General features: G+C 42.3%; 1 protein-coding gene across 1 annotated transcript in view; it reads left to right on the plus strand.

Annotated features, from left to right (window-relative positions):
• Positions 1-552: 552 nt before the first annotated feature.
• The window catches only part of LOC105806820 (F-box/WD repeat-containing protein 12-like), a 31,821-nt gene continuing 15,267 nt past the window's right edge, over positions 553-17,106 (plus strand). The window contains exons 1-4 of the mRNA XM_012640023.1: positions 553-642; positions 2,915-2,952; positions 11,921-12,081; positions 12,520-12,638. Coding sequence (XP_012495477.1) covers positions 553-642; positions 2,915-2,952; positions 11,921-12,081; positions 12,520-12,638 — 408 coding nt within the window. The remainder of the gene's footprint in view (positions 643-2,914; positions 2,953-11,920; positions 12,082-12,519; positions 12,639-17,106) is intronic.

The raw sequence follows: 17,106 nt of genomic DNA on the forward strand, positions 1-17,106 counted from the left end.
CAAGGGTTAGGGCCAGCACCAGGTTAAGGGGAGGTTCAAGACCACCGCAGGGTGCAGATGAAGGCCAGTGCAAGGGCAAGGGTCACGGCTAAGGTGAAGAACAGGAACTGGTTAAGAGCTAGGCGTATGCTAGTACAAGAGGTGGGCCAAGGCAAGGGCAAGGGCAGGGGCAAGTTGGTGGACAGGGAGAAGCTGGGCCGGCCAACTCTTTCACGCAGGATTAGGCGAACGCGGCCGGGCGGGGCCGGCCCTGCGGAGGGAAAGCACAGCAGGGTGTGTGCGGTTTGGCCCTGCAGGGCGGAAGTGCAGTGGGCCGTCCGGGCGGAAGTGCGGCGCGACGCGCGGGGCTAGCCTGCGGGCTAAAGTGCGACATGGCGGGGGCGGGCGCTGGCTGTGTGGGGTGGAAGCGGGACGGAAGCACGGCAGGGTGGAGGGGGTTCGGCCACGCAGGGCGGGCTGCAGCGGGCCTTGCGGACGCCAGCGCGGCGGGCTGGGCGGGGCGGAGGCGCGGCGAGGGCGCGCCGGACGGAGGCGGCGGGGCGAGGCGGCGAGATGGAGCCGCGGCTGGGTCCGCACGAGCTGCTGCACGTCTTCTCATTCCTGGAGGCCCGAGACCTGCTCTCCGCCGCACAGGTGAACAAGGTAACGAGCTCTGTTCAGGGCGGGAGGCTGGGCCTGTGCTCGTTGTCGCCGGCGTGTCCAAGGCCAGGCGCTTCTCCCCTGGGGTCTCAGTTTCCCCGTCGGCGAGGGGAGGGCGTCGGGCCGCTCTGAACCCGTGATGTTGCAGAGGGCGCTCGGCGGCTGCAGGAGGTCCAGTCCGTCCCCCCAGAGCGCCTGCGCTGGCCGACTGTGAACAAGATAGGGCGCACTCTCCCTGCCGTCAAGGTCCACCCCTCAGATTGGCTGAGGGGCGATCATTTTTCTTTCCACTCCCGCCTTTTGGAATATTCTGGAATTTCCTTTCTCTGGGCTTTTTGCTTACCCTGACCCCGGAAAGCCACGTTCCCTTTTCTCCCCATGATGCCTCCTCAATCCCTCCATCTCCGGGGTGTCCTCCCCAGTCACTTGCGTTCTCTGCCTTCATCTCGCCGTTTCCTTCATGGCTGTGCTCACCAAGTACCTGTTAGTGAATCAATGTCGGCTGCCCTCCGCTGCACTACCACCCGCGGGTGACAGGTGCACTGGACTCGGCACAACTGAAATTAAATGATTATTTGTGCAATGTATGTGTTTAATATTTGTTTTTCCCAGCTAGACTCATTCCTAATAGAGGGATTTTTGTCTTTTCCATCACTGTCCCTGGAGCCCCGTGTATGACTTGATATTTAGCGTCCCTTCAGTTGTTAATTTTTTAAGGAATTTAAAATACATTATTATCTCATTTTACAAAAATATTAACAGGTCCTTACTGGAATACCATAATTTTAAATATATCAAGAAAAATATTGGGTTTTCATCTTTTCATCCCCATTTTTATGGTAAAAAAACTGAGTATCACAGAATGATTTGCCTAAGGTCACCCACTAAGTCATGTGCAGGGCTAGAATTAGATCCTTGGCTGTCTTCATAGCAGTAGGCTAGGGGTAATTTAGGGGCAGAGTTTGGCAGGGAGGTGCCTCATATCCTTTGGTAGCACCAACTTCTTTGGGTCATAGTTTTCCCGTAGGTAAAATGAGATTAGTAATTCCTCCTCATGGTGTCATTGTGAAGGCCAGGATCCAACAGAAGGATCCTCAACGGTAGGTAGCATTTATTTTGTAGCGTATGTTACTAATACATGTTATAATTCTTTTTTTTTCTTTTTCCTCCAACTTGGAATGGATATTCCACATATTATAATTATTTGGGAAATAAAATTACAGTTGAGTTTTGAACTAGAAACTACATGAAAAGAAAATTCACAGATCTTCTCGCCTGATTGGATTTTGCCAAATATAAACTTTACATCCCTACTAGCCAAAAAAGACTTCTTAAAGGCTGAGAAACTTTGAGCTAGCAGGTGGGTGAGGGCTGTTGAAATGCTTCTGCCAGGGCTTGGAAAGCCACATTTCTGGGATGGGATGCTCAGAGGGGCTGGACTACTGAAGGCTCTAGAAAGTTACCCACTAAAACTCTGTAGGCTCCAGAATCCAGGGCAGTTTAGCTGGAGAGGGCAGGAAGTTCCAGGAGGCCTGGGCCTGAGGGAGGGAGATGTCTGGCACCCTGATCCCGGTTTCACAGAATCATCCTGAGCCTATTGCAGATACTTCTGCAGATCTGGAGCAGTTGTGGGAACAGGGCCTGCATAGTACCACCGCCCCCCAGGCTGTTCCCATCAAACCATCTCAACATTTTGAGAACATCCCTGTGGCCAGTGCCTCAGTTTACTCCCTTACAGCAGCCTTTCTAGGAGGCCTACTTCCCTGCTCTCGTTTTCAGTCCTTGTCACAGCAGCCAGAGCGATCTTCGCAAAGCACAGCTGCACCTTGCCACTCTGTTCAAAATCCTCAAGCAGCTTCTCACTATTTTTGCCATTACACATCCCCAGCTCCCTTTCCCATTCCTCTCCATCCAGGACCCTAGGTTCTCATTAAGGCAAATTACTAACCCATCTTTTCCACACTTAGGAATCTTTGCCTGGCTCTTCTGTCTCTCCCTGCAGTGCTTCAGCCGTTCTTAGAAGATGGCTACTCTCCTTTGGGACTTGATCAGTAATCAGTTCTCTGTGCCCCTCAGCCTTCCACCATTCACCCCCATTGATTTGGTCATTGTCTCTTTTCTTTGTCATTGTTTTTAATTGTCTCTGATTTCCTAGGGTAAGTTTTTTTGTGTGCAGATACTGGGTCTGATTTATAGCTATTTGTCCCCTCCACAGGGCCTGGCAGGCTAGGTGCTAACTGCCTTTTGACTTACCCTTTTCTCCTTCTTGTTGTAGGTCTGGAATGAGGTTTCAAGGACCAAGGAACTGTGGAGGTGAGTGAAGGAAGAGCCAAAGGTGGTCCCGCAAAGAAGAATGCCTCACGAAGGAGAGATGGGTGCACCGGATAAGTCTTTTGAGCACTCTGTATTTTTGGCTCTGTTGAGTACAAAAGAAAGGATTACCCACAGCCCCTACCAGCAGGAAACTTCTCCCTGGTTGGGGTTGTAAGACTCTTCTTCTGAATATTGAGATATAGAGATTTTTTTTTTTCTTCCCCTCTAGCACTGTACTGGTTGTGCATCAAACACCTTTTTTTTTTCTGTAAGAGATAAGATCTTGCTGTGTTGCCCAGGCTGGAGCCTCAAACTCCTGCCTCAGCCTCCTGGGTAACTAGGTAGGAGAATTAGAGGTGTGCCCCACCACACCCAGCTCATTTTTTAAAAAAATTTTTTGTAGAGATGGGGTCTTGCTATGTTGCCCAGGCTGGTCTTGAACTCCTGGCCTTAAGTGATCCTCCCACCTCTACCTCCCAAAGTGCTGGTGTTACAGGCATGAGCCACCATGCCCAGCCTCACAGATGATTTGTAAAAGCCCTCTGCACCCCTTTCTCCTACTGCCCCTTCATTCATCTTCCTCATCCCCACCCCAAATACCCTGTTTTCTTCCCTGAGGTGAAAGGATTTGGATTTCTCCCCAAGGTGTAAAAGAAGAGAAGCCTGGAGGAGGAAGAGGAGACTGACTGTTGGTGGTGGTGACAGGGCTGGGAGACAGAGAAGGATGGAAGGGAGGAGGGGACTGGGAAGGGTGAGGGTGTCGGGCAGAGAGGAGTCTGGTCAATAAGCCGGCACAGCTCTGCTAGGAGGCTGCGCTGGCTCCTGCAACCAAGGCATCCTGTGTGAGGAGACACACATAGGTTGCTTTCTGGGGGCTGTTTGTCAGCCACCAACACAGAGAACGCACACTGACATGTGTGCACAAAAATCTGACCTAGGTTGTAGCAGCTAAGTGGGGGAAGGAGAAGGAGGAGGGAACGATGTCTTTGGTGCGCTTTGGGGTAGAGGGAGATGGGCCCGGAGGGGCTGTGTGGGGTGCTTTGTGAGGTGAAAGGGACACATGATGACCTTCCCCTCCTCAGGAAGGCCTAAAAGGGAAAAACAACCCCCAGTAAGATCCCCTGCCATGGTGCTGATGATTTTCAGGGACTTTTTGGCAGAAATGAAAGATTTTATTACGCAAATGGAAGATTGGTATCAGGTAGGGTTGCCAATGGACAGCAAATCAAAGCAGCAGGGTAATAGAAGACAAATCAAGAGAAATATGATCAAACTATTATTTTAATTCACCTTTAGCATAACAACATAGCAAAGTATGATATTAGAACTCATAAAGATAAAGTGGAAAGAAATTAAAGTTGAAAATAAACATTGTAATCAATAAATTACTAAATTTTTCTTTCTTATTTATTCTTCCTTTGGAACCTGACATCTTTTCTTTTGTACCAAGGCAGAACTGTAAGGAGCTGGGGAAAAAAAAGTAACTGTCAGATCTCCAACCTCTTGCTAAATACAGTACAGCCTTGATTGTCATCTAGGAGCTATGTTTAATTTTAGTCCCTCATGATGGAAAACAGCTATTTACCCATGTTCTTTGAAACATGGAGGAAGTCTTTGTTTTTACCTGTAGGTTAACTATGCCTTGGGATAGTTGAGAATTCTAGAATGTCAATCTTGGCATATTTAGTTTTCATCATCATATAGCAGTATTCTGTTTGTTGCTTTTTATTAATTTTTTATTACTAATATTAAATGGAAAACAGTATTAAAATCTGCTTACTTTTGAAGTAAAAGAACTTTTATTGGAATTCAGTATTTACAATTTGGGGAATATAGTCTAGGCATAAAATTCAGTTCTGGAAATTGATATCTCTCTAGGTATGTGGACAAGATTATGTCTTGCCAAATGTGTTTTTCAAAGAAATTGTTTCATTAGGAATAAATAAATTGGCTCATGGATTGGTATATCTATTTATGGAAGCCCTTGCAGAAGAATATTCACATGTTTAAGTGGGCAGGATGCCAATCCCAGTCCTAGCCTTTGTTATTTTTGCTGATAAGCCAGGCTAGGACTTTTCCATTTGAGTGAAATGTGTATTTCTTTGAGTAGTTAAAAAAATCCTCTTTAGCACATCACATTACCTCCATGTAGTATCATATGTTTCCGTGTTGTGCTTCCAGGTTCCTTGTGCAAATTCTTCAGCTGTCTGCAAGCCAGCTCACAAATGGATTTTCAGTTCATTAATATTTCATAGTGTTTGGTGTTGAACTTTTTAGCATAGAACATACCTTGTGATGTTGACCCATGTGCTTGTAAAAACACTGGGTTTATGTTTTTTAAGCCCAGACAACAGCATTCCAGGGACATCATCACCTGTGGTCACCGGCATGTGTTATCTCCTGATGCTGGTGCTGTGCCTATTGTGGGTACCATGTCCAAAAGCCCATTGCAATTTTCATGGACACAGTAAATAAACATGGTTAACCATGTCATATATTTTTAATCTGTATTATACAGTTTCAATTGAAAATGCTACAAGTTACTATTTTGAATGCTTTGTGATCTTTTTAATCCTGTCATCAACATTCTAAGTGTGAGCTTTTTGGTTAAAAGTAAAACTGCAAATTTATTTTATTTAAAGTAGATCATTTTTGTTTTGTACAGTTGATTGTTTTCTTAGTTGCTGTGAAAGGTTTTGGTGCCAAGATATTTTTTCACTGGATGCATCGTTGTATTTCAGAGGCAGAGCACATACTTTATTCATATTCATACTTTAAACCTGTTGATGTCCACCTTTTTGTGTTCTTTTTTGGTCAAATCATTTGGTTTTCTTATTTCTTTTCAGAATATTGGTTACAGTTTTCACTGTGGTGTGGTGCATACTGCCCTTATACATGAAGAAATAGATTTCACTTCCACAAAGAAATGTGCCTTCTCCCCCTTTTCTTAAACCACATTATCATCTTAGTCTAGCTTTTATTTTCAAACTGTTCAGACTGAAATATGGTATGAGGAGAAAAAAACGACTCAAACCGTGTTTTTCTTCTACTCTCACACCACAATAACAATCAACACAGAAGACTTCTGTGACCAAATGTGTAGGAGTTTCTTCCCACTACAAGTAGGCGAGCAGTTCTGCAGTGGGCACCAGCAGGGTGTCCTCCAATTCAATTCCGACACTACCTGCCTGGACATAGCATCGATCCCACAGGTTGAGGGCTCTGTCACTAAGACTGTCCCCCAACCCAGACACCAGTCACAAGTCTGGGCCTCCAAAACTTCTGACCAGCTGCTTTCAAGGTGGGGTTCTGGTGACCTCCTCTTTTGGTTTGATTAATTTGCTAGAGCAGCTCACAGAACTCAAGGAAACACATTCACTGGTTTATTTTAAAGGATACAAATAAGATGAAGAGATAGGTAGAGCAAGGTCTAGAAGGGTCCCAACCATAGGAGCTTCTGTCCCCATGGAGTTGGGGTATGCCACCCTCCCAACATGTGATGAGTTCTTGTTCACCTTCCTGTAAGCCTCCATGCGTTTAACTCTCCAGAAGCTCCTTGAACCCAGTCCCTTGGGCCGTTTATGGAGACTTCATTGGATAGACATGATTGAAACATGGATAGCCTTGTAATGTGATTGGACAAAAAGGGTAAGATCTAATACTAATAGACTTGAATAGGGAAACGCAGCAAGGCTTGTCTCTTCAGATTCTTCTTGGCCCCTCTGTGTAGCATTCTTTCCTCAGGGTATGGGGCAAGACCCCCTTTGGAATAAAGGTCTTTCAGCTCACAATCAGATTAGATTACTGCTTTTGGACAGGAGGACAGGAGAAGGTCAGAAAGAGAGATTCTGTTTTCCTGAGACCTGCTTCTGAGGTCTAAAGTGCTGTAAATATAACAAAAAGACCAACAAGGGCTATGGGAGTTACTAGCCAGGAACCGTGGTCAAAAATACACAAACTCTTTTTTTTTATACATATATATGTATGTATATGTGTATGATATATATACACACATATATATAATCAATCATAATATTGTGTATGGATACAAGAAGTATTTCACTTCTTTTTTCAACTAAAAGCAAATCAACAGTATAAGAGTGATGGTATAAAGCAACTGACACTCAACGTCAGAATACAGGAGATGAGGCCAGGTGCGGTGGCTCATGCCTGTAATCCTAGCAATCTGGGAGGCTGAGGCGGGAGGATTGCTTGAGCTCAGGAGTGCAAGACCAGCCTGAGCAAGAGCGAGACCCCGTGTCTACTGTAAATAGAAAGAAATTAGCCAAACAACTAAAAATAGAAAAAATTAGCCGGGCACGGTGGCATGTGCCTGTAGTCCCAGCTATCCTGGAGGCTGAGGCAGGAGGGTCGCTTGAGCCCAGGAGTTTGAGGTTGCTGTGAGCTAGGCTGACACCACAGCACTCTAGCCCAGGCAAGAGAGTGAGACCTTGCCTCAAAAAAAAAATAAATAAATAAAATAATATAGGAGATGAAAGGAATGATGACTGGTGAATTGTCCTCATCTAAAGGGTATACCTCCATGTGGCTCCAGACATACTTTGCTAGGGGCAAATTTGGGTTCGGTATTTTGCTGGACCTTCTGTTTTTATCTAATTTTTTATTAAAAATCTCATAATTTTTAAGGTTTGGCAGCTAGTTTATGTGGGCAAATCCTATGCAGGCCAAATAAAATAATCTGGAAACTGTTCTGCCCACTGACTGTTAGTGTGCTATTTCTGGTAGAAAGACCAAAGACTCAGCAAGCACAGTAAACCTTTGTCCCACGTGGGTACTGGAATTCTCAGTGTGTTAAAAGCTCTCCAGGGCTAGCAGAGAGCCTGATGCATAGGTGCTCAATGGATGTACAAGTATGATGGTAGAGACAAACTTTGTGGTGGTCTTGTTTAAAACATGGGGCTATGAAACAGTTATTTCCCATCTGATCTCATTTTCCTTTTCTTGAGATATGAGTGCTAGACTGTAGCCAGAGGATGCCACATAAATGCTGAAAGTCTCTGTCCATGAAGCCTTCCTATCCCTCTCCAGCCAGATGTCCAGTCTCCTTGTGCCTAACGCCCATAGCACCATGAGCTGTTCCTTTTTTTTGAAACTTAGCAGTTCTCCCTGAGTTTTAGTTTTGTTTATCCTCCTCCTTATCACCAGCTGAGAGTGCCTATTAGGGCAAGGGCTCTAATTCACTTTGGGGCCCACAGATTAGGTAGGTGTTTGGTAATTGTTTACAGTGTGGGTGAGTTAACATTTTATCAATAACCTTGGCAGAGATGTGCTAGCATAAAGTTGATAACAGTCACATAGAAGTTAAGAATACAGACTCTTAGAAAACGGCAGAGTAATGACCTCTGGAAATTTTCTCCACAAAAGCAGTGAGAAAATTGGCAAGGATCAAAATCAGCTTTTTCAGAACTCTGAAAATAACCAAAGGTTTGCAGCAATCAGGGAAGTCTTTATTCAAGAAAAATGACTGAATCTCAGCAAGAGTGGCCCTATTGCCAAAACCCTTCTCTAGCTCTGTGTGAGCTTTGGATATCTATGGCTCACAATCACAGTGAGCTGAGCCTGGCAGTCACTGGAGGGTGAAGAATGGGATTGGAGATCCTTGAAAGCCTATTCCCACAGAATTGTCTTTATTTGACCTGACATGGCATTTCCCCACTGCAAAAAAAACCCCATTTACTTTGGGGTGTTTGTTGAAACAATTGTAGACATCTGGTTAATTTTGTGGCTAGCTGATCTGATAGATAACAGTTGGGCAAAAAATAGGCTAACCAAAAACTTGAAAGGAAAAGCTGGGGAATGAGATATCCTTAAGGGTTTTGAAAAACTCTAACGCATTCGTAAGAATATAAAGGGCCACGTGCATGCCCAGGGCTGTGTGCAAGCTTCAGGAAGGACTTAAGAAGGTCCTAAACTCTTACATACCCGGTTAGCCCTGAGGCTCTGCACAAGCAGGAAATAAAAGCTAAGATGGAGTCATCAACTGCCCTGCTGAGTATTGAAGGTGGCCCCAGCCTCTGCACAGAGCCCCATGGCAAAGACTGGGAGACTTGCTGCTTCCAGACACTTAAGGAAATCTCTGTACAGTCATTAGTAAGCACTAATGTAATTGAGCAGAAATTTCAGTGGCCACAAATAACAAAGAATACAGATTTTTCAGAATTAGTTCAGAAATATCACTAAACAAGCACATTAACACACCACAATAACAACCAACCAGGGGTGATCTGATTTCCAGAGTTGCCACATAATATTATTTAAAATGTTCAGTTTTTAACAAAAGTTATGAGACATGCAAAGAAACATGAAAGCAAAGCAACAATAGAAACCATTCCTGAGGAACCCCAGGCATTGGACTTACTAGACATACTTTAAATCATCAATTTAAAATATCTTGAAAGAACTAAAGGAAACCATATGTAAAAAACTAAAGGGAAGTGTGAGGACAATGTCTCAACCAATATAGAATACTAATAAAGAAATAGAAATTATAAAATAAGTATAGGAATTCTGGAGTTGAAAAATACATAACAAATGAAAAAGTAGAGGGCCTCACTAACAGATTTGAGCAGGTAAAAGAAAGAATCTGTGAATGTGAAGATAGGTCAATTGGGATTATCCAGTCTGAGTAACAATGAGTGTAAAGAATGAAATATGAACAGTGCTGGCTGGGCGACGTGGCTCATGCCTGAAATCCTAGCACTTTGAGAGGTCAAGGTGGGAAAATCACTTGAGCCCAGGAGTTTGAGGTTGCAGTCAGCTCTCATTGCACCACTGCATTCCATCCTTGGTAGCAGAGCAAGACCTTGTCTCAAAAGACAAAAAAAAAAACCCAAGAAAACAGTACCTAGGAGCCCTATGGGACACAATCAAGCATAAAACCTCACAGAGAAGTTCCAGAATAAGAGGGAAAGAAGACAAAATATAGATGGTCCCCAGTTTACAATGGTTGACTTTCAATTTTTTGACTTCACAATGGTGCGAAAAGTGATATGTGTTCAGTAGAAACCATACATAAGTATTCAATAAATTTCATGATATATTCAACACTGTATTATAAAATACGCTTTGCATTAGATGGTTTTGCCCAACTGTAGGCTAATATAAGTATTCTGAGCACATTTAAGGTAGGCTAGGTTAAGCTATTAATATCATGGGTTGGTAGAGTAGGTGTAGTAAATGCATTTCCATTTACCATATTTTCAATTTCTGATGGGTTTATTAGGATGTAATCCCATTGTAAGTTGAGGAGCATCTGTATTTGAAGAAGTAATGGCTGAAAACATCCCAAATTTGATGGGAAAACATTAATTTACACATCCAAAATCTCAGTGGGCTGCAAGTAAGACAAAGTAAGATAAATGGAAAGATTTTGCACTAAGATATACTATAATAAAATTGTCAAAAGCCCAAGACAGAGATTCTTGAAAGTAGCAAAAGAAAAGCAACTCCCATATAAAGGGACCCCAATACGATTAACAACTAAGTTCTCATCAAAAGCCATAGAGCTCAGAAGGTAGTGGGGATGACATTTTCAAAGTGCTGAGGAAAAAAGACTATCACCAAGAATTCCACGTCTAGCAAACAAACCTTCCAAAGTGAAGAAATTAAGATATTACTAGATTAACAAAAGCTCAGAGAGTTTGTTGCTAATAGACTTACCTTATGAGAAATACTAAGAAGAGTCTACAAAAAAATACTAAAAGGAAATGAAAGGACACTAGACAATAACTTGAATCCACATGAAGAAATAACACCAGTAAAGGTGACTATAGACATATATAAAACGTAGTATAAATAAATGTATTTAATGTTTGTAACTCTTTTTCTCCTGATTTAAAAGACAACTGCATAAAGCAGTCAGTACAAATCTCTGTCGATGGGCACATAGTATATAAAGTTGTAATTTGTTTAACAATAGCAGCACAAATGAGGCAGGGAGGAAATGGAGCAATATATGAGCAAAGATTTTGTTTGCATACTATTGATTAAGTTGGTATTGAGGAAAACTAGATTGTTATACTTAAGATTTAAGTTATCGCCAAAGCAACCACTAAAAATGTAATTCAAGAAATATAATAGAAGATATAAGGGAATTAAAATAGTACAGTAGAAAATGTTTAACACGAATGTAGGTAGTAGTGGAGGAATAGAAATAAGAAAGAGATAAAACCTAGAAAATAGCAAAATAACATATGTATGTTCTATCTCGTCAGTAATTACATGGATTACACACTTCAATAAAAATGCCGAGATTGGCAGAATGGATAAAAAAAGTGATCCAACTTTATGCTGTCTACAAGAGACACACTTGAGATTCAAAGACACAATAGGTTGAAAATAAAAGAATGGAAGAAGATATACCATGCAAACAATAAAAGAGAACTGGAGTGGCTATACTAATATTAGGCAAAATAGACTTTAAGCTAGAAAGTGTTACTAGAGACAAATACGGAAGTCTTATAATGATAAATGGGTCAATCCATCAAGAAGATACAATTGTAAACATGCTCCTAACAATAAAGCAACAAAATATATGAAGGGCGGACAGAATTGAAGGGAGAAATAGGCAATTCAGCAATAAGAGTGAGATTTCAAAACTTAGGCTCTTGAATCTCAGTTGCATAACTTTGGGTAAGTTATTTAACCTGTCTCTGCCTCTGTGTCCTCCTCATGTGTAGAATAGGGATGAGTTCCCATGGGTTGTTATGAAGATCCACTGAATACATAAAAAGCGCTGCACGTCTGACATATAGTGAGTACTCACTTGATGTTATCTCCACATTATCCCCATTTTACAGGAGAGGACATTGAAGCCTAGACAGGCAAAGTGAGTTGTCCCGCGGTTTCATGGCCTACAAATGGTGAAGCCAGGATTCAAAGGCAGACCTGTTGGCTCCAACATCCATGATTCCTGTATCCTGCTGGAAATTGTGGCTTTATTTTTTAGGCAGCTGTGTCTGAGACGCTGGTCATCCTGCAAAGCCTCCCAGATGGTCCTGGGCACACAAACATGGAAACAGTACTATTTGTGCCGATCTGAGCTGGAGTTCCGAATGGAATTTGGGCGGCCAGAGGACTTCACCTGCAAAGCCATGGCTGGACATACAGGTATGAAGTGGGGAGCGTAGTTGCTATGTCTGTTTCCACTGCTCACTCTCTTCTGGATCGAGTCTCATGGGATTTGGAGTTTCAACCAGTACTTGATGAGTACATATCTTTCTGGGTTTATGTCATTTGTGTTATATCATTTGATCTTTGCAATAATCACCCTGTGAGGAAAGGATCATTATATCTATTTCAGAGTAGAAAGAGACAGAAACTAAGAGAGTAGGGAGTAGTTCAAGGTGGCTAGTGGTTGATGGGCCATCCTGAGAGCAGAACCTGGTTGTAACTCTAAAGCCCTATCTCTTGTCCTGTCCACATTGTCCCCTGAATGAGTACCCATTATGCTCCTGAGACAGAGAAAGAGGAATTGTTTTCCTGCCTACCCTTTCACCAAGTTAAGTATTAAAATCCTGAGCCACCTGTGTCTGTGTTTTCTTACAGGACCAATAGATGAGCTGGCTTACATCTCTACCGATGAGTGCCGGTTCGATGGGAGGGAGAAGTCTGTGGTTTGCACTGTGTCCTCAGACTGTACTCTGCGTGCCTGGGATTTACATGAGGTGAGCTGGTTCCTGGAAGTGAAGGCAAGGATGAAATTAACTGAATCCTTGCTATGTCCCGGTCTTAGCTAGGCCCTTTTTCTTTATGTTTTCATTTATTCATCATGGAAAACTGAGATGAGGAGTGGGATTCCCATTATGCAGATGAGAAATCTGAGCTTGCAAGAGGCTCAGTCAGCATACCAGGTCACACTGGTAGCAGGCATGGCATGGACCCTCTGAGTCTTGAACCATGTGATCTCCCTGCAAATTCAGGGGTTGTGCCTAGGACCACACAAGAGATGGAACCCAATCTCCTATAATGGATATTTTCCTGGAAAACTGTAGATTACTTCATGTTTTGAATGCCTTAGACAAGTAAAGCCACCTCCAGTGCCTTACTTTATTATGTAAGTAATGTCTTGGTAAGATTAGCTCTTGGCTCCAATCATAGGTGAGATTGGCTCCTGGCTCCAATCTCTTGGTTCATCTCTTACTGTTCATTAGTTTTGCTGTAAGTGTGTGCTGCCTCTAACAAGTGACAGGTTCCTTTCATGTTTACTTAGTATACAAGTTACTTAGCACACCACTAACGAGGGTGCCAGGAGAAGTGACTGAGCTCAGGTCTCTGTCCCACTCTAGCTCCCTGTGGGATCGTCTTTCCTGAGACAGACCTGCCTGTAGGCTCTGGACGTGTGGCATGAGCAGACTTACATTTAGGGGCACTTGGAGGGGAAGAAGACTTGAGGGCTGGGTTCTTCCATAGTCACCAAACAAAAAAGGTCTTGACTTAAATAAAGAGAGTGCTTTGATGTGGGGTCAGCAAGCTTTTTATATAAAGGGCTAGATCATATTTTAAGCTTTGCAGGCTAGACCGTCTCTGCAACAACTCAACTCTGCTGCTATGTTGAATAAATGGAGCACAAACACAACCATAGACAATATGTAAACAAATAAGAGTGGCTATATTCCAAGAAAACTACTTATGGATACTGAAATGTGAATTTCATGTAATTTTCATGTGTCATGAAATATTCTTCTTATGGTTTTTTTAATGAAAATATAGAAATGCAAACAAAACAAAAATAGTTGGTGGCCTGGGTTTGGCTACAGGCCATAGTTTGCCAAACTCTAATATCCTTCACTGTTTCCAATGTGGGACAGTTTCAGAGTGCCAGAGGCCCTTTGTGCCACTCTGCCTGGCTCCCCTCCCCTCCCCAACCCTCCCCTGCCCTTGGGGATGGCTCTGCCCTCATGAATGCAATTAGGTACCATTATAAAAGGGCTTGACAGAGGGGGTTCACCTTTCTTGCCCTCTGCCTCTGCCATGTGAGGATACAGTGTTCATCCTCTCTGGAGGACACAGCAAAAGAGCTTTCAACAGACAACTGAACCTGTTGGCACCTTGATTTTGGACTTCCCAGCTCCAGAAATGTGAGAAAACAAATTTCTGTTCTTTATAAATTACCTAGTCTCAGCTATTTTGTTATAGCAGCACAACCAGATTAAGAAAGTTGGGATCATAATAGTATGTAGCCTTTTCAGATTTACTTCTTTTGCTTAGTGGTACGCATCTAAGGTTCCCCCATGTCTTTTTGTGATGTGAATGCTTTTTAGCACTGAATAATAATCCACTGTATGGATGTGCCACAGTTTGTTTATCATATTAAACATAGGTATCTTGGTTGCTTCCAAGTTTGGCAATTTTAAATAAAGTTGCTCTAAACATTTGTGTACAAGTTTTTATGTAGACATAAGCTTTCGACTCACTTGGGTAAATACCAAAAGTACGATTGCTAGATTGTGTGTTAAGAGTGTAGAGGCAGAAATAAGATCAGTGGTTTCCAGGAGGTCGGTAGTGATTGGGGGTGGGGGATGAATAAATGGAGCACAGGGGAAGGTTAGGGCAGTGAAACTATTCTATATGATACTGTGATGGCGACTACATGAGGCTATGCATCTGTCAAAACCTGTGGAATGTACACCACCAAGCGTGAGTCCTAATGTAAACTATGGACTTTAGTTAATAAGATGTATTAATATTCGTTCATCAGTTATAACAAATGTAACACACCAATACCAGATTTGTTTTATTTTATTTTTAGAGACAGAGTCTTACTCTGTCACCTACGCTGGAATGCCGTGGCATCAGCCTAGCTCACAGCAACGTCAAACTCCTGGGCTCAAGCAATCCTCCTGCCTCAGCCTCCTGAGTAGCTGGGACTGCAGGCATGTGCCATGACGCCAGGATAATTTTTCTGTGTTTAGTAGAGATGGGGATCTCGCTCTTGTTCAGGCTGGTCTTGAACTCCTGAGCTCAAGCAATCCTCCTGCCTCGGCCTCCCAGAGTGCTAGGATTATAGGTGTGAGCCACTGTGCCCAGCCTCCACTTAATTTTTCAGTAAACCTAAAACTGCTCTAAAAAATTACATCAGTTAATTTAAAAAGATTCAGTCATTTCAAATTCAAGGTAAACATTCTCATAAACATTTATTATATGTGTCTAAAGTAAGATTAATAGTCTCTGCCCCATCTACCCAAAAGAACAAAAGACATTTTATGAAAGAGACATCTGCACTAGAATGTTTATAGCAGCACAATTCACAAATGCAAAGATGTGGAAACAACCCAAGTGCCCATCAATACATGAGTGGATTGATAAAATGTGGCATATGTATACCATGGAGTTCTACTCAGGCACAAAAAACAATGGTGATATAGCACCTCTTGTATTATCTTGGATAGAGCTGGAACCTATTCTACTAAGTGAAGTATCCCAAGAATGGAAAAACAAGCACCACATGTACTCACCATCAAATTGGTATTAACTGATCAACACTTAAGTGCACATATAGTAATAACATTCATCAGGTGTCAGGCAGGAGGGAGGGCGGAGAAGGGGGATGAGTATATACACACCTAATGGGCGCCATGCACACCGTCTGGGGGATGGACACGCTTAAAGCTCTGACTTGGGTGGGGCAAGAGCAATATACGTAACCTAAACATTTGTACCCCCATAATATGCTGAAATTTAAAAAATTTTTTAAAAAATAGTCTCTGCCCCTCCTAACCTACCCACTAATGTTACCAGTGTTAACCATTTGGTCTGTGCCCTGCTTTATTCTACAAATACAAACAGGTACACGTGTGTATGATTAAATAGAAAGGTATTTGGTCGTTAAAGAGTATTACTTTCTTTAATTTTTTTAAGCAGAGTAAGATCATCTTACTCCTGTAAGTTGTTTATCATTTACTGTGTTGATGGATGTTCCTTCTTGTCAGCTCATACAGTTCTCATCTCTTCGTTCACACCTCTCTAGTGTTGCATAATGTGGTTGTATCATAATTTATTTAGCCATTTCTCTCTCTATGAACATTCAGGTTTCATGTATTTTTTTTTTTGCTATTTTATATATTTGTGTGTATGTGTAAACTCTAAGCACTACAAGGCTTGTACACATATATTTATAGCTTAGAGCTTTTATTCTGTTCTGCAGATTTCCGTAAGTGGACTTGTGGGTCAACTTCATTAGCAATTTAGACTTTAATAAATTCTACCGTATTTGTGCTGAAAAGTTTGGGATAATTTATACTTCCACCAAGATTGTATGAAAACACTGGTTTCCCACATTCCTCCCAGCATTGTTTATTTTTTGCCAATCTGATATGCAGAGTGTTGAAGTTGTCATTCCCTGATTACTAGTGAATTTGAACATGTTTTACTATGCTTCTTGCCCAATCGCTTTTTCTTTTCTATTCAGCTTCTTCATCCATGTGGAGGTAGGGGTGGGAGGGAGGCGGGTTTGTGCATCCTTTCCTTGTCCACATGTAGCAGTTCTCTATGTGGGAAGGATAATAATAAAAGAGCTAATGAACTCATTGAATCTGCACAGGCACCCTATGCCTGGGAGGGTATTATCTCCACTTCTCAGCTAAGGAAACTGAAGTTCAAGGAGATGAAGCCACTTGTGGAGAGTCAGCCTGGCCTCTTGACCCCTGTTCTTAACCCCTGCACTCTGCAGTCACCAGAGATTACTTGGTGTTTCCTGCTCAAGTAGCAAAGACTCCTTAGCATTATTCTTTCTTGGATTTTGCTTTACAGAAGTTTAATTTTTCTTCTTTTATGACTTCTGGGTATCCTGTTTTGGTTTAGAAGACCTCTCTTATCCCAACTGGAAGTTCTTATTTTCCTGAATTTTTTGGTAATTTTTTAAAATTTTACATTTTTGAGATTTATAAGAATTTTCGTGTGTATGATCAGAAATATAGGGGTTGGACTATAGTTTCTTGCAACTAGGTAGCCAGCTCTTCCAACATTGTTTACTGAGTAAACCTTTCATTGACTTACAGTTCCCCTCTTTTATATATCAAATTCTCATTTATGTTGGGCCCGTGGTCCTTCTGTTTCATCTGTCTGAATGGCTGTTGTGCTGGTATCATATCATTTTGAACACAAGAGTTTTGTAAAACTTTGGATATCTAGTAG

The sequence above is a fragment of the Propithecus coquereli genome, unplaced genomic scaffold (assembly GCF_000956105.1).
Source record: "Propithecus coquereli isolate 6110/MARCELLA unplaced genomic scaffold, Pcoq_1.0 Scaffold147, whole genome shotgun sequence".
Taxonomy (NCBI): Eukaryota; Metazoa; Chordata; class Mammalia; order Primates; family Indriidae; genus Propithecus; species Propithecus coquereli.